Below are 25,442 nucleotides of genomic sequence, written 5' to 3' on the forward strand. Positions count from 1 at the left end.
CATACTACTCGGTATCAGCAAGGTGTATGTCAAAACAGCCTGCCAAAAGCGTTTGAAGCATCCAGCTTAGCTCTCCGAGAAGTTTCTGCATCTCAGCCTGACAAGTGACATCCAGACCTATCCCTGTATTTATCCTGTGATTTTATTACAGCTATGTGGAGAAAATACCTTACCTCAGAGAAGTTGATGTAGTTGAGTATGAACTGCAAGGGGGAAGAGAGGGATTCAAAGAAAAGCAGGCCTAACTACAGCCTTTTCTGTAATGATCCCTCCCTTCTCTTGGAGAAGCAAGTGAGAATTAGAAGGTCACAGGTGAAACCGGCCCTGTAATCACTACATTGGAGCACATGGAGCATAAACATTCGTTCACCAGAAGAAATGGCCAAGCAGGAGTTAAGTGAGCAGCGTACATGCAGTAAGTCAAGAGAACAAGAACAGTCACAAAAGCCAAGAACAAACACAGGTGAAAGTAAAGAACTGGCACTGCTGCCTGGAGTGCTGACAGCACCAGGGCCACACCACGGATAAGAGCATACCACAAATGCAAAGCAGCAACTGTGTGTTACAACTCAGTCTGACTCTGAGCTTTCTTTGTAAAAACAAAAAGGGCTGCAGGGATCACGCGGCGTTAGCACCAGTCAAGAACCAGGGAAACAAGATGAGGACCTGATGGCTAGCAGTTCTTGTTCTCCATGCCACCACAAGTCATCCTGGTATCTGTGAGAAAATGAAACCAGTTCTGTTTAAAACAGAGAGCACCTTCCCCTTCTGTATTCATACACTCCCCTTCTGTGCTCATACAATGAGCTTGTTGTCACAATAAATGCAGCAACAGTGGAAGGAAGAAAACAAAGTTTTAATTAAATTATATAAACAATATCAGTACAGCACATAGAAGTTACTCAAATTCCATTAAGTCTCGAGGTAAGAGCCATCAAGTTTGCAAAGACGAGTACTAACCTTTCAGGAAAAAATAGCAGTAACTCGTGATAAAAAGGTGGCAAGGGCAGAACTGTCTCAACACAAGAGAGAAGGCATTTAGATTGTTTCAGTCTGCACAAGTGGACAACCCAGACCGTTGCACAGGCATGCACGTTGCAGGCTCAAGACAAACCATCCTCGATTCTTGTGGTTCTGAACAGAAGCCAAGTAGGTTGCAGCAGCTGTGTATTTAATGAACTGATGTGATAAAAAGACAGATTGTCAAAGCTGAAGCATGATTAGTATGACATAAAGCTTACAAGGTAAGAAAGTCACAAATGAAACAGTATTTAGACGATTATTGCATATGATTGCATATTAAGTTACAGTCACCAGAAGTCCCAAATATTCCTTCCACAGTTCTGACCAAAGTCACAAAAGTTGAATCAAACTATCCAAAAGCCTGAGATTAAGAAAAAATAATGTGCTGATCCTTCTTCTAATCTTATCTTCCTCTGTGATTTGCGTACACTTTTATCTATGCACAACACCACCACTGAACGAAAAACAACTTTAGCCCAACACAGGCAGCTTCATTCTTGAACTGAGCTGAAAACCAGACTTCCTGCACATCCCCACAGTATGGAACAGCCCCCAGCCGTACAGGCAGGGCACAGTATGCCGAATGAATTGCGGTGCGGGAGCTGGAAGGGAACAGCTCCTAAACTTACATGATGTAGAAGCATTGCTATTTTAGAGCATCTGCTGTGGTAAAGACATGACTCAAAGCATACAAGACAGTAGCGTTGGTCACAAAATGCCCCCTCTCTCCAACCCACTCTTACAGAGCACAGGAAATATGCTCTGTACACTCAAACACCGGCTGCCCACCTAACTCATTACCTGCTCTACAACTTCTGCAACAGGAGCTTAGAGGATTGCTACTTGTTCTGCTGCAAAAGGTTTCCTTCAGGGAAGGGTATCGTCTAGGCACACACAGCATTTGACAAGGGAATGGTGTTACTCTCAAAGCAGAGCTGATAGAACACTTAAAATTGTCACTGCCAGCCCAACTCTATTTGTTATACCCAACAGTTAAGACACTCACTGAAAAATGCAGTAGCTGTTTTAGAGGCTGAAGGTTTCCAGGCTTTGAAGTCCAGTCAGAATGCCGCCCTAGTAAGTTCAATGCAAAAAAGTTTACAGTACTCCTAGATCTCTCTTCCCTATTCAGACAAACATATTTTTCTACATATGCCTGTGAAAACTAGGACTGCAGTTCTCTTAATCCCCCAGCCTGCATTCAGGATGATGATGTCTGATTACGCAGACAGTAGAAACTGCTGTAACTAATGTCTGTACATTAATGTCTGTCATGTAACATTTTCTCTACACTGTCAATTAGATTGTAGTACGAAATTTAACTTTCAACTGCCAACAACCAATACAGGACACATCAGTGTACCGGGAGACCAGTAACTGTTCTCCCTTACTAGGCCAGCATATTTCACATCGACTCATGGTAGGAGTAAAATCTAACACAGGAGCAAGCAGATGGTTGCTCTTCCTCTATAAGCTTTGAAGTCTTCTACTAACACACCACACACATTAGAAAACAGAAAGCTGAAAACGGTTCGAAGTCAGAAAGATGACAACCCAGCTATCCCTGAGATCACTGCACAACAGGGGTGGGCATGCTGTTAAGCTGCACCAACAGCACCTACTGGCTTGTTTCTCTCCACTTCAGAAGTCTGGCTACCCAGCAGCCACTCTGCAACACAGCCATCCTGGACACGGGGCCTCAGAGCTAAGCCCAGTATCTGCACCATGAACTGTTCGACAGTCACAGGGTGACAGGATGGCTAGTACAGTTTTCCCAGCTGGATCTCCCTCCATGTCTTACTGCAAGCTTGAGGCTGTGAAGGAAACAGTATTTAATGCTCTGGGAGAATTTTCACTGGAAAACCGGAGTCTGACAAAAAACCCCAACACTTGACACTCAATCTGTGCATCGTATTGTTTTCAATATAGTGGCTGCGTCCTTGGAAAGTCTTACCGTGCGACTGCTGAGAAAGCACATGAAAACTCATTTGGTAAGACACTGCCATACTAGCTGGAAGAAAAAGAAGCATCCTGCCCTTCCTTTATTATGATACAGTTTTTCCAGCATTTATTATAGGACTGGCAGACAATCATATGCACATCCAAAGCTCCAGGTGAGAAGGGTGTTATTGGTAGTTTTTCTCCTTAGGGTGTGCATCTGTACAGGACAGCATGTGACTCAGCATAAAGGTTCTGCAAAACTAGCCTGCATAAATCTGTAGCCAGCAAGCAGTTTTGACAGTTACTACCTCAAAGCACAAGTCAAAGTAACAAGACAGCAAACCAGAGAAAGGAATCTTTGTGTTTCACTTAAAAATGCTTTTATTATAAAAAAGAAGCAGGCTTAATGAAACATTTCTTTCAGTGAGGAAATATTAAATTCACATTTTACATACGAAAATATTACAAAATAACCATCCAGTGACTATTACAGCGTTTTTTCAATGCTTGGGACTTGGGCCATTTTCACTTATTTTCATCCACCATCCACAGCAATCAAAAAACCAATTTTTTTGGCAATCCTGAAAAGTGTAAATCATATTGTTACCACATTAAAAGGGTCCAGCCACCTGCTCAAGGTTTTAGCATTCATTTGATACCGCTCTTGAGATACATCTACTCTGAGCTGCTTAATGCTGTTTCCTGCAGCGAAAGTACGCGATGACATTTCCCAATGAATCTATGAAGACTGCTAGAATTGAAACTCACGTGAATAAGTACATGTGCTCCAAATGGGTCCCAAATTCTGTAATTAAGTGTTGATTGCATTGGTGATACATGTTAGTATTTCTTTTTGTTGGTGTAAAAATCTAGGCAGTTAATTCTACTTTTGAACCTAAGAAAGGGAAGCTACCCTAAGGCTTAACACTGCCCCAACACACATACGCTCTTAATGATTTTTCTTACATGCTGTCACTACCCAGCAATAAGCTGTCTGCAAGAAATCACAGTCCTTTTAGTTTCTGCCTCATTCTTTAACCACATCTTTGTTTAGTATCAGCCGCAGAGATGATGAAAGCAGCCGTGCTTTTCTGATTCTATTCTAGATCTTGTCCTCTCATTTCTTCACATGCTACTTAATTACAACATAGGTGGAATAAACCATAGCTGCCTTCGGGATGGATATGAAGCTTACTACGAAAGGATCCAACTGTTTTTGCCTGCCCTATAGGCAGAGTTCTTTAAAATACACTGACATTGAATCACAGCCATGAACTTTAAATGACTGCCCAAACAATACAAATTCTTAACCTTAGCTACCAGTAGAGTGGTTTGTGGGTTTTTTTTCCAAACCAATGTAGAATAGTTCTGAAATTAGATAGATGCCTTATACTGCGTTACCTCAGGACAAAGTTTAGTGCTGTATCTTTTAGACTCTCTGTTTTGCAAACCTACATCTCCATAGAAATGTAGATTAATACGACTAGAAATTGGTGTCCTGGGGAAGGAGAGCTGCTTTTGATTAAGTGTTTGCCTGAGTGGAGAAGATGGACAATGATGTCATCGCAGCATCAGTGTCTCCACATACCTCACCGACCAGAAATAACCGGTAGCAATAGCTAAAAACGCTGCATGCTTAATACTTTTCACAGGCAGTCATCCATCTAGTGATAGTTTTCCCCGACAACAATGCAGCTGTTTTTTGAGAAGTACAGCTGCTGCACATTTAAGTCTGGTGAACACGCACCACATGCTACAGTGTTTTGCTCTTGTGCAAAAGCAGCACTTATGAGGATGGCATAAATTCTTTCTCCTGGCAGCCAGTCCCCAGTGCCAACATTTTATAAGAGGGCACCCGTCAGTAGTCACTCAGTCCATTCTGCTAAGCTCCAGACTGCTATCTCCACAGGGCTAAGGGAAAGAGAATGTACTGTGCAGGATGCAAGCACAGGCCAGCCTAAGAATTTCAGGGGATGCAACTTATTTTTCTTTGAAATGATTTTCACACATTTCCACACTCAATAGCAATAAAAATATGCTGTGCTTCGTATTTTATTTAAACAAAGACTGCAGGATTGTTCTTCCCAACCAATGTCCACATTTTAACTTTAGATGGTAACACCACGTAAGAATGTCAAATGAAATCCAGGGTAGCAGATTTGCTAGCTCTAACACTGGCACTTTCCTTCAATTTTCGTTGGCACTACAAGATCTACCTTTGAGACCCTCTGGTTCCGCCAGCCCAGCTAAGGCAGTAACAGAACCTAACGGAAAATCTGCATCAGAAAATGCATTATGTTTCCATTTCCACTTAATGGAAATGATACTGCTTTTTATACTGGTCCTCAAATGTCTCAAAACGTAATGCTGACTTCCTAAATGCCTTAGTTATAGCCAATCTCAAAAGTCCTGGCATTTAACACACAAGTCTGATTTCCTCCCGCTGAAGATGAGACTTTCGGACAGACATTAAAGGAATTAGTGCTGTAGCTTGATACAGCTCTGGAAACTCTGCTCACTGTCAAATGCAAGACTTCAAATGGTTAAGTTACAGAACTCACGGAAGCATTTCTTCCTTTTTCCTGTCCTTCAGTTAACTGGCATATTTTAGGGCACGTACTCCAAAACACTAATCACAGACCCTTACATGGTCCTCACAAAAGGAGCTAAAAAGCTTAAATTAATTACCTGATCTATGGTAACTTGACAAGTTCCCACATGTCAGCTGACCCACGGCACTGGGGTCAGCAAAGAGCATGCAACAGTCAACTAATTAAATTTTCCTTTGAGATTGGAATCTTAAGCTAGTGAACTCATGCAATTTAGTTTTACACAGACTAAGAAACAACAAGTTAAAGTGCCTAAAAAGGAAGTTAAAACTCTAATAATGCAGCTGTCTCTCTGAATTCAAGAGGAAATGCACTTTCATGGAAGCATCTCCATTCAAAAAAGACATCACTCGTATCAAATCTGACAGCCGCTATCTAGTGTATTCCAGCTGTTAAGAAGACCGACTCCAAGTTTAAGAACCTGTATTTGCCCCTCTTGTAGAAGGTCTGAGTAATTTAGTGTCAGATACAGGTCTTGAGTCCTCAGAGCTTTTCTTGCCATGAAGATACGAAGTACATGCTACTGTTTGGGGAAGACTGGAGGCCCCATACAGAAGTAAGCATCAGGGAATAGGTTTGCCTTTTAAAAGGGTCACAGAAATGTGCTTAATGTTCCTTAACCAGAGCAGTCTTAACAGTTAACTTCCTTAGTCTAAGAGAGAGCAGAAATCTTTCTTCTAAATCCAATTTACATTCTCCAGCCTGCCATTTGAAAGAACAACATGCTATGTTTCCCTCTCCCCACCACCCCTATTTTGTTTTCAGTGACGTACAGTTATTTCCACCTCAGTAAAAAAAAAAAAAAAAAAGGGCATCATAATAGCCTATAATTTACTGGATAGTACCACACTCCATTACAGAAATTAATGGAATTAGGTATTTCTTTTAACAAACAAATTCCTAAGCGTCATGAAAGAGCCTTTTTTGTACCAGTTCTGCGAGAACACAGAACTAAGTCATTCTCACTCTAAAGCATTTATCCTAAAACATAAATCTTTAAAGGGCTTCAGTTGATGCTGGCGCTCAGGGATGCAATCAATTCAGAGTTTTTGTTCTTAAACTGGAAATATCATATTCTCTCTGAGCATGTAGCTCCTATTTTAGAACAGGTGAAACATTAAGAGGTTACCTTGATCTATTCCTTCTGTTTTTTTCCTTTTTAAATTTAAAAGTGCATTTTGTTGCTCCTTTACAGCTTCTGCAGGACAGTTGGGTCTTGGCAGCTGATGTCCTGGAGTGGGTCCTGGTCGGTTACTGAAATACTTCTGCTTCAATGCCTTAATGACAATGGAAGAAAAATAACCACATAATTAGTATAAAGTGTCAGAACACCACCTATAAAGAGGTTATAATGAAATAAAGCACTTGCAATTCAGACTTCAAAACTACTTGGACACTTTTATACTAGAAGGTGGCCTTGGGGCAAATCAAGATTTTGTGTTCTCAGTGACTACCCAGAGCACTTTGATTTGTTAGCCAACAGATAATTGCGAACTCTTATTTTTAACTAGTGCTCAGACATCCTAAAAAAACTCACTACACTGCAGGAGGTCTTGTACAAACAGCAAGTTGCTAGCTCTGAAGAGCTTACATTCTGAATAGACAGATGAGACAAGAGGATAAAGAGGGAAGCAGGAATAAAGAAAGATTAAAAGAATATATCCAAAGTCTGGATCAGATCCAGGACCTGGACAGCAGCTGTTCTGCTAACTTTTACGATAGGGCTTTCCCCCAAAAATTCTTTAACTGTGCTGTTTCTACACTGTGAACTGTGAGAAAAACATAGTTTGTATTAGAGCAGAAGACAAACACAAGTGAGCAGGGTTAACTTCATGTAGTGGAATTACATACCCTGTTCTAAATTTTAGGAATTCCACAGCTTCCATAACTTGTGGTTACGAAAAAGAGGCTAAGCTGTCTCTTACGCAATTGTTACTCTTGCTAATACCAGTTACATGGTATTCAATGCCAGCTGTAAGTCATGCCAACACAGTAAGCACAAGTTGTTTCCTGCCTTGAACTGTGGCATTGTCAGTAAGAATGCTAGACTAAAAAAATCATATATATTCAATATTCAAGTCACCATCCTACAGTATGCCCTATAAAATGGCTTCTTACTTATCAAGTAGTACAGAGGTGCCCCAAGCATAGCAGAACTAGTTGTTTGGAAACTTATTATTGAAAGTTCTTAAAGATGGTGACCAAAAAAACCTGAATGTGCTCTGAAAAAGTCTTATAGTAAAAAGACATGTAACACATGCACTAATCCCTTGGATTAGGATCTGCCTTGTCTAACAAGCGATGAGGGAGTCCTGGCCTTAAGAGGACAGCTGTTTCTTACACGCTTCCCTAACAGTGTAAGGCGACAGAAATACAGTTCTGAAAGTGCCAACTGCTGTATCTTCCTCGTAGCAGAAATCAGTATTCTGAACTAGAACATTCTGCAGGATTTTCATTCAAAGTCCTTAATTTCTCCCCATCAAAGAGTAGAGAAACTGAAATCAGCTTCATCCAAGTATAATGGAAAAGGATATTCAGATCAGAATTTCATGTTAGAAAAGAATCAAAAAAGTTTAAAGAAGAGAATGGAGAAAGTAAGGATGAATTTTTTTCAAACACAGAGAAGAAGATATGCTATGTTAAAACTTAAGTTTCAAGCTTCGGGTGACTGAATTTTGGATGTCAGACATAACGACTGTCTGAAGGCCCTGACTCATAGACCTTTTAGTTGTCTACCCTTCGCTCTACGTTGGGAATGGAGATGATCAGTCAGCACTATTCATGCCTTTCAGAGTTCTCTCTATAAAACACTGGAAATACATTTCTAGTATTTCATAGACAGAGCTATATGACATTTCATTTCAAATGTAGCTTACTGGTGTCAAAGCACATTTATGTGATAGTAACAAGAGGTTAATGAACATTAGGAAATACTGCAAGTGTACCATACCTGAGTAGCCGTAACCCTAGTGCAAGGATTAAATGTGAATAAGCCTTGCAGAAGACCGAGCAAATCATCACCAGCTGCACTGAAGATATGTTGCAGTGGCATTCCAGGGAAAGACTTAAATGTGACATAATCTGGAAGACTCGTCATCCCCTACAAAGACCAAAAATGGAATGTATGTTTTTCAAGTTAGAAACAGTTCGGCTTTTCACAGAAAGTGAACTTCATCTGGCCGTCTTTCAGCAAAAGTAAATTACCTTTCAAAACACCTTGCTAATACTTGGTCACTGAAATAAATGTAGGAACAGTAGGTCATAAAGACTTTAAGTAACTTTTACAGTTATTTCACGCTTTCCCTTTCCAAGTGATGTGTCCTTCCCTTGCTTTAGTGGTGACCAGTCCAAAAGGAAAAACTGCCAACGAAGGAAGCATGAAAGAACTTTAGAGCGGGTGCACACAAATATAGTAAAACTTACTCTTTTGTGAACTGATGTGGTGGAAGAGACAAGATTCACAAAAGAGACAGTATGCATTTTCTCCAAGTTAATGTTACATTGTTGTCCTCCTCAAAATTAGCTTATCATCACGAGTGTTTTGAGCTACTGTTGAAATGCACAACCAAAACTTTATCTGGAGAGTGGGGGGAGGGAAGGAAAGTATGCCAAGCAGTTAAACAACTGATGAACTGTATACTTTTTTCTCCTGTAGGTATGAAATCAATCCCACTGTATTCAAATTCGATCACAAAAAAGATCTTGTAACAGAAATAGTATTTTAATAGGGTTTTAAACCTTTGGCTATCACAATTCAGTAAGTATATGCAAGCAAAATAAAATATTAACACTGCAGTGTTAATTACTGAAATGCATAGGTTTGCAAATTCATTTAGGAATGCATCATCTGTCATGCTAGCAAATTTTCTATTCTTTCCTATCCCCACCTACATCTTAACTCTTTCTCTCCAAAGAAAGCAGAAATGTCATTGCAAAAATCTTCACATGTTTCATTTAGAATCCCGGAGCAACAACAGAATTGCATGGGGTAACTAGTGCCTTCTATGATATTTCTCCGTATGGCTTGTAATTGATGGCCTTGCTGGACTTGTCAAATGCAAGATGAAAGACAGAACTCTGACTGAGGCCTCTCTCGACTGAGGTGTCAAGAGTCGAAGAGCTAACAAAGGAAGTAATTAACTGGTGCTTATCTTACCAGACAAAAGTAAGGGGGGATAGCCCATCACCGTAAACCCAGTGATCTGGAAGTAGCCAGAAGTTGCTTCGGATAAAGCACAGCTGGCCCCCGGATGCGCATACCAAGATGCCCGCTCCGAAGGCGTGTCACACTGCTGAGTCCCGCTTCTGACACACGACATTCCATGCCAAGAGCCAATCACAGAATCACAGAATCACAGAATAGTAGGGGTTGGAAGGGACCTCTGTGGGTCATCTAGTCCAACCAGTCCCACTTCGCAAAAAGATTTCCAAGTATGTAAAACTTGGCACTTGAAAACTCTCTTTGGGAGGAGGAGCCAAGCGAGAACTTCACCTGACGGACAGATCGACAGGCCTGAACCTCTCGCCCCCCCCCAAGAAGGGACGCCTTTTTGGTAAGAGTCGCGCCTCTGACTTTGTCAGACGTATCCCCAGGAACACACGGTTAACTAAAGCGCTAAACTATTACTTTGAGCTCAACTTTTGTAGACAGTGCATTTATCAACAGCAATTCCGAATCTGTGATACCTGTTGCTTGAATAAATTACCTGTTGTTTCAACTTTGTGAAACTGTCTCAGTCAAAGTCCTTGGAAGGGCTCTGGCAGGCAAGTTGAATCTGAGAAGTGGCTACACACTTAACCCTTTAGACATAAACCATCGACCAAGTCTGCGACTAGGAGTGGATCCAGCCGCACCTAGACTCTCCTCTGAGAGGGAGTTTAGAAAGCAAGGGGGTCTTCTCTGAATCTTGTGACTCAACGGGAGGGATCTCCTTTTGCCACTTATCAGACTCCCCTTACCCCCCTTTAACACGACATGGCTATAGTTCCATTTGGTGATGCGTACCATAGTGTTCAAGCACCACTCACACAAAGTGAAAGTGACATGGAGAGGGAGCAGAGGTGGGATGTGATAACTGGTTAGCAAGACCAGAGAGTGCTTCCACAACTCAAGTGCAAAAGAGAGCAGTGTGATCAGGGAATTCCGGACCCCTCATGCCCACCAGCTGGTCCAAGCTGCCTGTATGAAGAAGCCATGCCCCACCTCCTGTCAGCCTGCCTAATAACCACCGTTCTGTAGGTCATTGTGCACCCTGACATTAAGTTCAGCCTGGTATTAGTGAATTACTGCATTTACTGTGATCGCGACCCAGATAATTATGCTCCTGATTTGTATTTGTTATTGCACCATTATTCTCAGACAAACTGTTTATCCCTAAAGCTACTGGTGTGGCATGTGTTACCACATCCTGAACCTGTAACTCAGCTGGGCCACCTCTGGTGTCAGAACTGGAATATGGTACACAGGATCATTACCTGCCCCAGCCTTGTAAGTGGGTGCCCTAACTGGTTGTTCTGCCCCGCCCACAGACAGCAGATTCTCTGACAGAGGTAAGTACCTGTTCCCTTTTCAGAGAATCATAGAATAGTTGAGGTTGGAAGGGTTCTTTAAAGCTCACCTAGTCCAACTCCGCCTCTGCAATAAGCAGGGACATCTTCCATTAGGATCAGGTTGCTCAGAACCCCATCGAACATGACCTCGAATGTTTTCAGGGATGGGGCATCTACCACCTCTCTGGGCAACCTGTTCCAGTGTTTCACCACCCTCACTGTAAAAGATTTCTTCTTGTCTGAACCTACCCTTTTTTAGTTTAAAACCATTACCCCTTGTCCTACTGCAATAGGCCCTGCTAAAAAGTCTGTCCCCATCTTTCTTATAAGCACCCTTTAAGTGCTGAAAGGCCATAGCTTTCTCTTCTCCAGGCTGAGCAGCCCCACCTCTCTCGGCCTTTCCTCACAGAATAGGCATTCCAGACCTCAGGTCAGTTTTGTGGCCCTCCTGTGGACCCGCTCCAACAGCTCCATGTCTTTCCTGTGCTGAGGGCTCCAGAGCCTGATGCAGGACTGCAGGTGGGGTCTCACCACAGCAGAGCAGAGGGGCAGAATCGCCTCACCTAGCTTTTCCCTAGCTATTTTAATTAGAGAAATTCAGAAACTGAAAAACATGAAGGGGAAATTACTCTGCCTATTCCTCTTCATTCACCGTTTCAGAAATGCCGAGCACCATGTGACTGCAGCCAAAGCCTAAGCTGTCTCCCTACAATAAGATTAGCTCAAGCCCAGCAGGACACTCAGCCTGCATCTGAAGACAAGACTGCCTGTGTTCAAAGCGTGCAGGCTTTCGTGGAGAAATCGGAGAGTCTCGTGGTCCCCCTAGTGGCACCACACGCCCCAGAAAAACATGACCAGCAGCTGGAAGCTACAGAAAAGGGAGTTTTTGCAACAAAAATACATAAAGCTTTATATACTGACCAAGAAGACTGGGAAGGAAATACTTGGTCTGATATGGATTCAAACAACAATACATCAAATTCTTGAAGCCCAACCAGACTTACGAATCCCATCAGTTACTGAAACTTCGTACGATGCTAATAGAGGCACTGCAAGTATCTCTACACGCCCTTTCACAAACATACACCTAGACAAATTAAGCAAGCACTATCACACATCTGTTACTGTAGATTACTTAAGATGGCTTGCAAATATGAGGAGGGATACCACATAAATTTCAGAATCAGCAGCTCAGACCCTCACTTTAGGGTCTGGAATCTGACTACAAATTCCAGCAGAAAATAAAGACTCTGTCTTTCGGGCATCAACAGCTTATGTTCAAAGAGAAGTGCCCCAAGATGACTGAGGACCCCGGCTATTCGCTGGCCAATCCCACAGATTTAGAATTGAGCATAGCTAAGTTGGTTATGAATGAACAGATAAAGACCTATCAACCTTCCACTGAGAAATGGTGGTGCCTAAGTAGTCAAAAAGGGTCCACTCATAGGACATTTAATGTTAATAGCTGCTGGCCTTACAGGTGCAGCACTCAGCTCCACACTGTCCTTGCTGTCACAAAAGGTAGTTTCTGCTGTGCCCATTCTGTTATCTTCCTCTCTCCCTGAAGAGGCTGCTATAGTTACCAACAAAACCTGTTGTGCCCCCCTAAGTTAAAAAGCCCCCTATGCCTCTGTGAAAGCACCCTAGCCCAGTGTTAACGGCTCCTGCCGACACCCTGCGTTGCGCTACACATTCTCCCAGCAGAGGTAAAGGCCCATTCCATCAGCTGTAACCTGGAAACCCCAGCCTTGCACTACCCGAACTTATCAGAGACCCAATCGGCACCACAAGCGGCTGGTCAGAAGCCACCAGTCCCTCTGAGGGGCTATGGAGGGTGTGACTTATATGGACTTCAATCTAGTGCTAGATGTCACCATCAATGATAAATTGTGTTTGTGTTGCCTCACTGATACAGGTGCTCAAACTTCTGTCATCAATAGATGGCACACTACAGGGGACCACTTCCTCCATCAGGGCATTCAGGACTTCCTGTGCCCCTCAGCTGGCCCAAGTCACTCACCGTAAGTTATGCCCTACGTCCTGTCAGTCTGCCTGATAAACATGATTAGGCAGGTCACTGTGTGCCCTGACACTAAGTTTGGCCTGGTATTACTGAATTTACTGTCATCTCAACAGAGATAACTGTACTACTAATTTGTATGTGTTACAGTACCATTACTCTGCAATAAACTGTTTATCCCTAAAGCTGTTGGTCTGGCGTTTCTTACTGTATCCCAAAACTAAGTCCCTATAAATTGTTCCTACTTCTGAAAGTCATTAAAGCCTTTCAGACTAAAGCAGACAAGCAATCAAGCACCTCAAAAACATTAAGCAATAACCATAATTTCACACCAATAGCCATGGGAAACTGTGGATACACACAGAAAAGAAACCGAGAAGTTTCATTACTGCTGCTTAATGCTGACAACACTGCTATATTGATCAGAGATTTGCCAAGAGAAACAATAAATATCAGCTGCTTATGCTCTGCTTTGTGAGATCAGGCAGCTGCCTTCCATAAAACTACTCAAGTATTCTGGTACACCCTTCAATGTAATTCCAAACGCTAAAATAGAAAGTATCAAGTAAATCTAACATCAGTCTGCTAAATAAAAGGACTCACAGGCCACTGTTCTTCTGTTGGAGTTCCCAGTGTTTCAAATATCCTTGTCAGCTGGTCAAGATCAGAGTCTCCGGGCAAAAAAGGAACCTGGAAGAAGGAACAATATTTGATTGAATTAACTTCTGAAATTCTAGAGAGAAGCTTTGAGCTATCCCTCATAATTGCAGGGCAAAACATCTTTGTATACCAGCTGCCCACAGAGAGGTACATTGAATATTTGATGCTTTCTAGTGATGTCCAAAAACATTCTGAAGGTTTCTTGCAGCGCTGGCTTGATATCACTGCCTTGACAGCAGAGTGCCAAACATTAAGTTTAAACCACCACCACATTAATGTAAAATAACTAAACACAGGAGAAGAAAGATTTTACACCTCAGTTGCCAGTTTAAAGTCTGTCAGTCACAGAGTTCTCTCCATTATCTGCTCCCTGAGGTTAGGCTATATATTTATTAAAAATATTTAAAGTGAATTATAATTGGATTATACAAGCAGCAGTTAGACTGATGGAATGAGATCCCAGCATGAGGGAGAGAAGTGACACACTAGGATAGAAACTGCCTAATCAGTGTCACATCTCATTTAAACTAGGCAGAAGACAGGAAGGGGGGTATTTGCCCAACTCAACTTGTAGCTTGCACATCAGGCACACAATGCAAGAAAAAAGACTTTGTGACCAAAGCAAAATTATGAAGCATTAGGGGCAGTATTTAACTAAGTAGGACAGAAATACCGTAATGAACACCCCTGCTTAGGCAGTGTACTAAATTTTGGTGTCATGAAAGACCCTTGAAAATAAACTGCTTTTGTAAAGCTCCTAGATGTTGCATTGTCCCTCAAGCCAGTACACTCAGGAAGAAAAAGGACAGATAAAATTTAAAACTTTCACAGTGATAAAACTGAACCATAACAGATCTTCTGCTTTGTGAAAAACCAAAGAATCAACAGAATTGCGCTATTTCTTACCTGCTTTTCCTTGAGTTTAATCCAACTCTAGCAGGTCTAATGCATATTTATGTATACATTGCTAATGCTGCTTAAACAGCCACTTTACATTTCCATTTCTGAACTGCCAAAGTGTACCAGCACGTCCATTTGTGGGATAAACCAAACCAAAAGATTTCTTCTAAGAGGTTTTCAGACAGATCAGTTCCCCAACTGGTTCATGACACAGCCACACAAACATGTAAAGTACAATGCAAAAACCAAGCAGAAACCTCTTTCTCAAGGAAGATAAATAATACTGCAGGCTACTTCAGGCTTTCAGCTGTGTCTGCACCCCTACCCTCTACTCCCCACCTCACACTTTCATGTCCTCTCCAAAGAGCTGGATAATAAGTGGTCTACTTCAGGAAGACATACTTAAGGACCATTACATCTCTGTACCGTACTCAGGAGTGGCATAGGATTAGCCTGATGTTCACCTTCAGCTTCATTCCAGTATTGTCAACTAGCCACAGCTTAGAAATGACCAGTCTTCTACTCATGACAAATAAACCCACAATTAAGGTACTGGTGATAACTATTCACAGTTATTAGGAAACAAGGTATAAGGGACAAGAGTACACATACATCTGTGATGTCACATTTCTAGAACGATAGCAGATGAAAACTGATACAAGGCCATGTGAAAGAATGACACTCAGAGGACTGGAAGAGTTATCTACTCCACCTTTCCCAGGGCAAGACTGTGAGAGTTTATCACCATTTTTTTACCCATCTGTTTTTAAAGACTTCCAGTGATTGTGATGCTTATGAAACCTCAGTCTATTCCAAAACATAACTTTCCTTACAGTTAGCAAGCTTTTGGAAGTCTTTTCCCCCCTCCTCTTCTTCCTTTCCTAAATAGCCTAACTGCCTTTGCCTGCTGCTGGAAGCCCATGTATGAAGTTGTAATGCATTGAAGAGCAAATAAAAAAGGCTTACATTTGAAGACTCACCCTGAGGAGCAACTCAGCTAAAATACAACCAACAGCCCACATATCGACACCAACACCATACATTCTGGCACCAAACAATAGTTCTGGGGCTCGGTACCACCTGAGAAGAAAACACATTTTGGGAAAATCACCTGGCTTTGCTCATGTCAAATGATGCGTATTGTAGGAATGCGAGAAATACAAAGCGGATATCGCTCACATATTTTTCAGATACTGACGAGCTGTACTCTACCCTGCAAAGTGTTTTGTTTAAGAAAGACTGAACAAGCATTCCTTACCACGAGGTCAAATATAACCACAGATTAAATACAGCTTCAACTGTGCTGATTAACGAGCAACAAAACTGCAGATGTGCAAAGGAGAAAAGTATTTAACAGGCAGTTTTGCATGTTATAAACCAAAATTTTCTTTAAACTTTATGTTGAAGAAGTGACACAAAGACAGAATTCCTTCCAGCTTCCAAAAATCTCCATGCCAGACCCAAGTATACAGACTAGTTTTATGCAAAATGAACCTTTACAGTTATTTAAAACAGCTACTTCCACTGCCTAAGAACAATCCAGTTTAATGCAATAACCTGATACAGGCTGCATTTGAAACTGCTGTATCATTTCTGCGTTTTGAATAAAGGTGTTGAAACAAACCAGCTTTGCCTGACTAGTTTTAGCATTACAGCAGACAAAAGGAAATACCTTCCATATTTTGCAGTCCTGATTCTTAAAGCATACCTTTGTGTTTTCTTTATGAGGCTCTTGCCATTACAGTCGTCTCACACGAGCTAAATGCCAGACTTTGAACATGTTGATTTGACATGACGCATTTCCAGAGACAATGCAAAACAGCTACACCATCACTATGTAAGAAGCAAAATAGAATGTTTTACCTTGTTACTACCTGGTGTGTATAAACTCTGTTCGGGCTTCCAAAAGATTTTGCCAAGCCAAAGTCAGCCAATTTTAAAACTCCATTTTCATCTAACAACAAATTATTTGGTTTAAGATCCTGGCAGTACAGAAAGCAAAGAATGAATTTTGTCAGTGTTGATAACAACAGACATATAATGAACCTCCCAGCAGGTATGCCCTAACAGTAATGTAAAATGCAGGCTTTTGATTCTATCCTAAGGCTACACTGTGAGGAAAACAGACATTAAAAACCCCCAGGAAATCAAGTATTACATTATGCATGAAAATCATTGTGAAACACACCCAATTGAATATTATCATATTTAAGCTGCAGAGTTTAAAAAGAAAAAATCCTTCCTCTAGATGTGTTCCAGCTTTGCTGCAGGAACAGCAGTTCTGCCTTAAGTGTGTAGTTGTCAAATGAATAATAAAAAAACATTGCAAGTGTTTCAAATAACTGTAGGAATTGGGAAAGCGATACAGTTTAATACAGTAACAGTGTGTTGTGGGTTAACCTCTGGCCAGCAGCGAAGCACCAACACAGCCACCTGCTCACTCCATCCTCACACAAACACCACCACCCCCCCGCTCCATATAGAGAACAGCACAAAGGCAAGAAAACTCTGGGAGCGATATACAGGCAGTTTAACAGGTGAAGGAGAGAGGAAAAAACAAACTAAAAAAAAGCAATGCAATGGAAATCAGTCACCACCTGCCACAAGGGGACTGATGCCCAGCCAGTCTCCAAGCAACAGCCACCCTGGAAGCCAAAAACCCCCTGCTTCCTCTACTCCGGTTTTTGTTGCTGGGCACGGCGTCACGTAGCACGCCGTATCCCTCCGGCCAGCTTGGGTCAGCTCTCCCAGCTTCCTGCCCAGCCCCAGCCTGCTCAGTGGGGCAGGGGCAGAGTGGGGAACAGAGAAAGCCCAGGCACTGCTCAGCGACAGCCAAAATATTGGTCTGTTGTCAGCACCGGTTTAGCCACAAACCCAGAACATGGCACCATACGGCAGACCAGTTCACAGCACTAATCAAAGTCACATGTAACTTGAGACACTTTTATATAAATATCCAAATGATAACCACAACAGTAATTCTTCACATTTCTGGTACTCCTGTTGTCTCTCCAAACAGCTAGCATGAATGCTTACGGACTAAGAACTTTGAAACTATATTCACTAGACTTTAGTCTCAAATTCCATCAAATGTGACTTTTGTTACAGCATAAAGGCTGTCAGTTTAGTACATGCTTACCCTGTGCAGAATCCAGTGCTGATGTAAATATTCTAATCCTTGAAGCGTCATCAGCATATATGCCTTGATGTGAGATTGTGTCAACACAATACTAGTATCCTTTATAATAACCTGTAAAGTGTTAGACTGATAGTAAAGCTTACTATGCAAGATTAACTTACTTCCATTCTTTCAACTCAAAAGTAGTATCATCCTCTAAGCCAGAGTTTAACTGTCAGTCACATATTCTCAACCATTCTCACCCTTTTTCCAGAAAAACAGGTCTATTCTGGAAATCAGAAATTCAAATGGGGAGTCCAGATAGCCTACATGAACTTTGCATAACCAGCAAACGAGAAAATGGGTGGGAAACACAAGTTTATTATTTTATCTCAGTACCAGGTTTATACCCAAACTTACATGACAAAAGATGTAAACAGAAAAATGACAGATGTGTCAGTAAACTTGAAATTATGTTCCCACTTATTCCTCTTTCTCCACGCAACCTCTGCATCTAGTCTTTGTAAATGCAACAGTTGTCTATTTCCAAGACGACCAGGAGGTACAGCCACTTTACTGTATTTTAACAAATCTACTTACACTTGTTATGTTCTTTTTAACATTAAAATGCTATGTAAACATACCGTTTGAAAGTATTTTCTACACTACTTGCTTGCTAGTATTACTGTATAAATAAGTAATAGCCCTTCCTAAGCTTTAAGTTGTTTGAGACTTACAAAACAGCTAAGACTACACAAAATTTCATGTATGCAGTACATGCCCAACCACAACAGGCTGCAGTCCCAAACGGTGGCCTGAGTGACACCACAATAGTTAGATGCTCCGCATACCACAACGCTAGGTAGTACTATGTCTGTAAGATGCAGATTTGCAAGTACCTAGCAGTTACATTTACAAGAATGGTCCAGGTGCGTGTGATTTGAGTACCAGCTCATCACTTGTTATAGTTCAGTATCACACTTACTTGAACATGTTTGATGATATTATGCTTAGCAATTGCACTCTGAGATGCTGATCTACGACTGAGGTTCTATGCTCTGACTGGAGCCCCTGAGAACTGACACGGTAAACATAATCTGTTTCTTGCAGATCGTGCTGACAAGTATTTAAGAGTAAAGGCATTATCAACTGAGAACTCTCAAAAATTGTCAAATTATTCAAACTGCTTTTAAGACACGATCTTAATCAACCAACATAATGAAAGTTACCTATCTAACACGGGCAAATGTAAGCCCGTGCTTTCACAAACCTTCAAAGATACTGAAGTATAAAAGTCTTTAAAGAAATCTTACCTCTAGATCTGTTTCCATGAAATCAAACACCAAACTAATATTGGACTTGTGTCCAAATGCATCTAGAAGCTGTAAAAAAAAAAAAAACATTATGATGAATCATACTCTCATACTTCCCCTTTCCTAAAATTCTGCACCGTTATAGTCTGCATGTGGATTTTCAGCTTGCTGAATTGGCTTAAGGTTTTTGACTTGCAATACCACATCCTTACTCAGTTTTTTCACCCTTTCTCAGGATGAAGCTGTGTAACAACAGAATCAGTTTTTAATCTGAGATAACACAAACATGATGCTGAGCAAGAACAACAGATCATCTGGCATGGTATTCTACCACCATGATCAGCAATGTATGCTCTCCACAGTGTGGCTCATTCCTTACAGCCTCAGTATGATGACCATGTGAATTACCCAGCTGCAGACAGTAATTTGCATCGTTCGTAACAGCAGTGACCGTGCTCAGGCTACTCTACAGAAACCATGGTAACAGGAGATACTAAGGAGATGCTATGCAGGTGAGACCACAGGCTTGGCAACTTTTTGCAGTTCATGCCCCTTACACTTCCAACATCTACAACAATTTTACCAGGACGGCTAATAGGGGTACAACCTGCTGATCATGAATTTGTCTAATTCCTTTTTGAACTGCTGATGCTACCTGCTTCTGCAATGCTCCTGGCAACAAACATGAGAAATTCTCCACACACTGTATACACTGTGTAAAGTAGTACAATTACCACACAACATTACCCCCCCACCCCAACGCAAATATGTTTTAAACACATCTCTTCTTTCTGGTACTGTGGGGTTTTGCAAGTATCTGTTCTGCATGCACTTTACCTACCACTTCAGTTTTACAGACCTCCCCATTCCCAACCTTTTCTTCTCCAGAATGAGGAACCCCAAACTTTCATAAAGATGATGCTCCATCCCTTTGCCACTTTAGTTGTCTTTCCCTGAACATTTTCTAACTTTGATAGCTAAAGCAACCACTTTGAAAGTAAGTTCACAATCCAGAAGAGAATTGTATTTCCACTCTGAAAAAGTTCAATTAAATATCTAGAAAATTCTTTTTTGGTCTAATATTTATGGCAGACCATCTAATTATCACTATTAGCTAATTTTAAAATATGTTTAGCTGCTGCTGGGTATCTGTGGCTGGAAATCAACCTACATGTAACTGAAAAGACCAAGTTTTACTCCTGCCACCAGAGGTTTCAGATATCGGTACTAAAACCCAGCAAGCCACATGAATGTCACTTTACCATTGCTTACAACAGCCTGCTTTTTGCTGTCACCAGTTCCATGTGAAGCAAACAATCAGGTAAATTCAGCACTGCACTCATTTGCAAGTCTATCAGAGAGATGCAAAATCAGGTAATCTAGATTTCCACAATTCTCCCCACCATTAATACCCACATAGCCCCGGGCTAAAAAGTAAAAGGATGTCAAAAGAAACTACTTTGACTTTGTTACCGAAATATGTGTTTTGCTGTAACAATTGCTTTACTGACCATTTGGGACTGACCATTTGGGGCTGGAGAAAACAGCTCAAATAAAAATAAGCAGCATCTCCATGACCCAGATAATTCAAGATTTCAGTTTGAACCTGTATCAAAAGTATTTGAAGACTAATTCTAGAAGTAGCATTCATTTTACTTACACCAATAATATTTGGATGGCTTAGTTCCTGCAACAATTTTATCTCCCTGAGGGCAGTTCTGTTGATTCCTAAATTAGAGAAGAAAAAAAAAAAAAAAAGAGACAGAACAAAATTAAGGAATTTGCATTAAGCTCCAAAGAAACCTCTCATTCTGTTACTTACTGACGATTTACTACTACAAACTACTTTCTCACCACTCAACAATTTGTTAAATAACAAACACACTGCCACAGATAAGCAGATTGCTGCAGAACAGAAGTGGACATACACTTTCTTTCACAGCAAATAAATCCTACACCACAGTAATCAAGATTTACATCACGAAGCAACAATTCCCTCCTTTTGGGAATAAAGGAAAGTTCTAACAAAAACCTAGGGAAAAAAAAAAAATCACCTTTTTCACAGTATTGTAAGCTTTGGTTTTATTTTCAAGAAAAGCTACATCTTGCAAGCACCAGTTCTTCAATGTGTCTCACTTCCAGAAAGAGGCACACTGACCAACCTCATGAATGTATCTATTTTCCTTTTGACATAGCATTACTTAATAAGGCAAGGCACACACGTTTTTCTATATTTCTGCTGTTGTATAAAAGGCAGAGTAGCCAAAACCTGCTCACCCTTGCTTGAATTCTTTAACAGCGAAATTTTAAGAGGAAAGTGTGGATGGTGCACGTTGGCAGTCACGCTGACTGCACTGCATCAAACCGTGATTACTGCAGGGTAACAATTCCTTCAAAAATGCTGGTATGTATGGCTTGTACAAAAATTGACTGTAAAGCTAATGCTTCTGTTGTACATTGCACAGGAAGTTTCAGCTGCGCGTGAACTGAAAAACAGTGTTCTCCCCAAACTCGGGATACAATTCAACACATAAGTCTCTAGCAAAGCTTTGGGCAAAGCTACACGGATTCCTTTAGACTTCTGCTTTGCCTATTTTAATTACCTATTTTAGAGTTAAATCAACAATGCCTGCTTGCAGGTAGGCAAAGCCTTAGATCCAAAAAAAAGTACACCAGGATATCAGATAGCACAAGGAAACCAAACACGATCATTACTTTTAATAACACCTTTGAACTATAGCTAGACACTGTATAGCCCAAAAGTAACCACTATGCTTAAATGACATTAGTCCACTGAAGGCCAGATGGATGATGGCTCTGGCAGTCAGCTCAACTGTGAGACTCAGAGACAAGCGCCCAGTTTCTCTTCAGAAATTACAGAATCACAGAATGGTAGGGGTTGGAAGGGACCTCTGTGGGTCATCTAGTCCAACCCTCCTGCCGAAGCAGGGTCACCTACAGCAGGCTGCACAGGACCTTGTCCAGGCGGGTCTTGAATATCTCCAGAGAAGGAGACTCCACAACCTCCCTGGGCAGCCTGTTCCAGTGCTCCGTCACCCTCAGAGGGAAGAAGTTCTTCCTCATGTTCAGACGGAACTTCCTGTGCCTCAGTTTGTGCCCATTGCCCCTTGTCCTGTCACTGGGCACCACTGAAAAGAGCTTGGCCCCATCCTCCTGACACCCACCCTTCAGATATTTGTAAGCATTTATAAGGTGCCCTCACAGCCTTCTCTTTTTCAGGCTGAACAAGCCGAGCTCCCTCCGCCTCTCCTTGTAGGAGAGATGCTCCAGTCCCCTCACCATCCTCGTAGCCCCGCGCTGGACTCTCTCCAGTAGCTCCTCATCTTTCTTGAACTGGGGAGCCCAGAACTGGACAGAGTGCTCCAGATGGGGCCTCACTAGGGCAGAGTAGAGGGGGAGGAAAACCTCCCTCGACCTGCTGGCCACACTCTTCTTAATGCACCCCAGAACAAAATTTTTCCCTTAGAACAAAACTGGAGAGTTCAGAGCAATGATTCTTCACCAGAGAGTTGGTAACCTGATGCAGGACCCCTGAAGGATGGCAGCCTATGCACATACAAAACTCTACTGCACCACACAGGCTGTAAGAGAACAACAGGATTATTGGTTTTTTACTTGCAATACTCGTGTCTAAAGGCATGTGGCTGGTCAGGGTACACAATCAACAGACACTGCTCTATACACCTGATTTCTCAGCATAAAACCAACCCACACAGTGACAAGAATTATAAGATCTTGTTTTTATTAACTTCTATCTCAGCAGAAATCACAAAAATAGAACAAAGGAAGTATGTGAAAACAGAGATAAATACTCTCACCAGTCTTTAAGGAACAGACATGCAAAAAGGAATTCCAAACTCAGTGCTGTAAAGATTCTTATTGTATGCTATATTAAAGTTTGTGTTCCATCTAAACTGAGAATCTAGCTGGTTACATACTCATATTTAGACATCTACTACACACGTAGCGATCTCTGCTGCTTCTTTCTGTCCCTGAAGCTTGGAAAGGGATGAAGCCTTACACCGAAAGAACTGAGCTAATTTTTCTCAGCCAAGTTATGGTGTGGGAAATTAATGTACCAATTTACAAAAACAAACAAAGCACAGATTCAGCAGCATGAATTTATTTCAAAACTCACCATCTTTAGCTTCTGATCTATGTCCCAGCTTAATCTGCAAACAAATGTTTCATATTATATAAGGTTAAACCATCTCCCCCAACAGCTGGGGATACATTTTTACTCTTCTCAGACAGAATATGTTGCAGTAACATGAAGCGCTTTACCAGCTACAGTTGAGGTTGTTTGGAGTTTTTTTTCCCCTTAAAAAATAACTTGTCTCTACAACATTAGCTTTTATAAAAGCTCAAAAATAGTCATGTCAGCACTGAAAACAGACCTAATCCCAACTGGCAGCGTACGATGCCTTGCAGCCACAAAATTATATATACACCACTAACAAGCTTCTCCCCAAGCAGAAATGAGTGCAAAGCAATTGACAGCCATCTTAGAATCATTCTAGGAAAACGAGCATACTCCGTAAACTTGGGCTAGCTTAAAGTCCTTCTATCTCAATCACCTATTGTCCTGAAATTCTCAAGTCCAGAACCCTGCCACCGGTATTTCCAGCTGATAAAAGTGAAGATAAGATTCTGATATAAACAAGAATGTTGTTCACAACAGCTGCTACTAGTAGCAACCATGCAGGATGGATTAGTGTATCAAACAAAATTACTTACTATTCATAGGCTTCAAGTCATTTAGTAAAGCAGGCCCTTTAAATAACCAAAGCACTGCAATGTGCATTTTTCACACCCCCAAAGCACAGCTAACCACCTATTTTTAATACAAAAACATCCTCCAATCCCTTCAGATAGCACGAAGTGAAACACTTCATGACAACATCAGACATTTTCAGCATATATATTGAAACAAGTAAGCTGCAGATCTAAGATCACTTTTGTCAAATTTTGTCAAAAAAACTACCATCAGTTCTAAAAAACTTAATCAGGGATAACATTCCTGGACTGAAGGAAAACAGGCACGGAAGGAGGAAAGATTAAAAACAAAAAAAAGGACTAACAAAGTTCGAAGTTTGGAAATGTGTGGTGTTTTTTTTCTTTAAATAAATTTGTCAAATAACCAAAATATCAAGTTACAGACCAGGTAACCCTTCAGAAGCTCAGAAACACAGTAGGACTGAAGCCAGTCTCTTGGGAGGGGGGAAAAAAAAAGATGCATTAAAAACAGGTTAACTTAGACATTCAAACAAAACACTCTGGAAACAAAAACATATATTCTCCCACTACCCATTAAGTCAGCCAAAAAAAAAAACATCAGGGAGGTCGAGAGCAACCAGATCACACAAGAGGAAAATACCCTGACACTCACCTTCTTAATAGCCACGATTCGGTTTGCGTTCTTGTCCCTTGCTTTATAGACGGTAGCAAACTAAGGAGAGAGAGAGAGAGAGAGAGGGAGAGAGAGAGAGGGGGAGAGAGGGGGAGAGCGCGGGTCGGCGCGGCGGTGGGGCAGAGGGGTGGCGGGGCAGAGGGCAGGCCCTGCACGCCCGGGACAGCCCCAGGCCGGAGACCCGCCGGCGCCAGACCCTGCCCTCCGGGGCGGCCATCAGACCCCGCTGTCAGCAGGCCTGCCCCGGCACCCTCGCCCCGCCGGGAGGGCAACACGGGGCCCAGCCCCGTCGGTAACATGGGGGCCCTCACCGGAGCCGTTCCTTCAGAGGCGACCGACCCCCCCCAACGGCCGCTCACCTGCCCCTCCCCCAAGAAGTCGAGCTTCTCGTAGCGCTTGGCGCGCGCCCGCGCTTCCATGGCCGGCGGGGCGGGAGCGGGGAGCGGGCCACCGGGGGAGCCGCCGGCCGGACCGCCACACCGCCGCCGGCCGAGCCGCTTCCGGCCCCGGCCCCGGCAACGGCCGGCGTCGCCTCTCCCCTCGCCCCGCCCACCGCGCTGACGCCGCCGGCGCCTCGCGAGAGCCGGCCGAGGCCCCGCTCCTCCTCGCCCTCGCCCCGCCCCTTACCCGGCTTCTGGCGGGGCGCGGCTGAGGCCTTGCACCTGCGCATTGCCACGCACCCAGCGCGCCTCGGGCCGGGCCGCGGGCCCGCAGGAAGAGGCGGAGGCTGCGGTCCTGCCGAGAGAGCCCGCCCTCACCGCGCTGCCAGCCCCGAGACCCCCACGCCGGCGGCATGCGCCATCCCGCAGCGAGACTCCACGGTCTCTTTCAGCAGAAAAATAAAGCGGCTTCCGTTCCGTTGGCAGGATTGCAAATG

General features: G+C 42.4%; 1 protein-coding gene across 6 annotated transcripts; it reads right to left on the minus strand.

Annotated features, from left to right (window-relative positions):
• Positions 1-835: 835 nt before the first annotated feature.
• CDK7 (cyclin dependent kinase 7) lies at positions 836-25,062 on the minus strand. 6 transcript variants are annotated; one of them, XR_012761886.1, is made up of 13 exons: positions 24,925-25,062; positions 24,545-24,604; positions 23,294-23,327; positions 20,795-20,862; positions 19,135-19,203; positions 17,843-17,968; positions 16,567-16,685; positions 15,684-15,783; positions 13,747-13,833; positions 8,524-8,673; positions 6,703-6,850; positions 2,030-3,545; positions 836-1,179 (listed from the first exon to the last, which is right to left on the minus strand). XR_012761886.1 is itself a non-coding variant. In XM_075410926.1 (12 exons), exons 1-12 carry the CDS (start codon positions 24,982-24,984, stop codon positions 1,172-1,174), a joined length of 1,029 nt encoding a protein of 342 aa, XP_075267041.1. In that variant the 5' UTR covers positions 24,985-25,062; the 3' UTR covers positions 836-1,171. The 6 variants fall into 6 exon arrangements, 5 of the variants coding, with proteins under 5 accessions (XP_075267041.1, XP_075267040.1, XP_075267039.1 ...); XM_075410926.1 differs by lacking the exon at positions 2,030-3,545; XM_075410925.1 differs by lacking the exon at positions 836-1,179 and having other exon boundaries at positions 1,186-3,545; positions 17,843-17,953.
• Positions 25,063-25,442: the final 380 nt, after the last annotated feature.

This window comes from Opisthocomus hoazin, chromosome Z (genome assembly GCF_030867145.1).
Source record: "Opisthocomus hoazin isolate bOpiHoa1 chromosome Z, bOpiHoa1.hap1, whole genome shotgun sequence".
NCBI lineage: Eukaryota > Metazoa > Chordata > Aves > Opisthocomiformes > Opisthocomidae > Opisthocomus > Opisthocomus hoazin.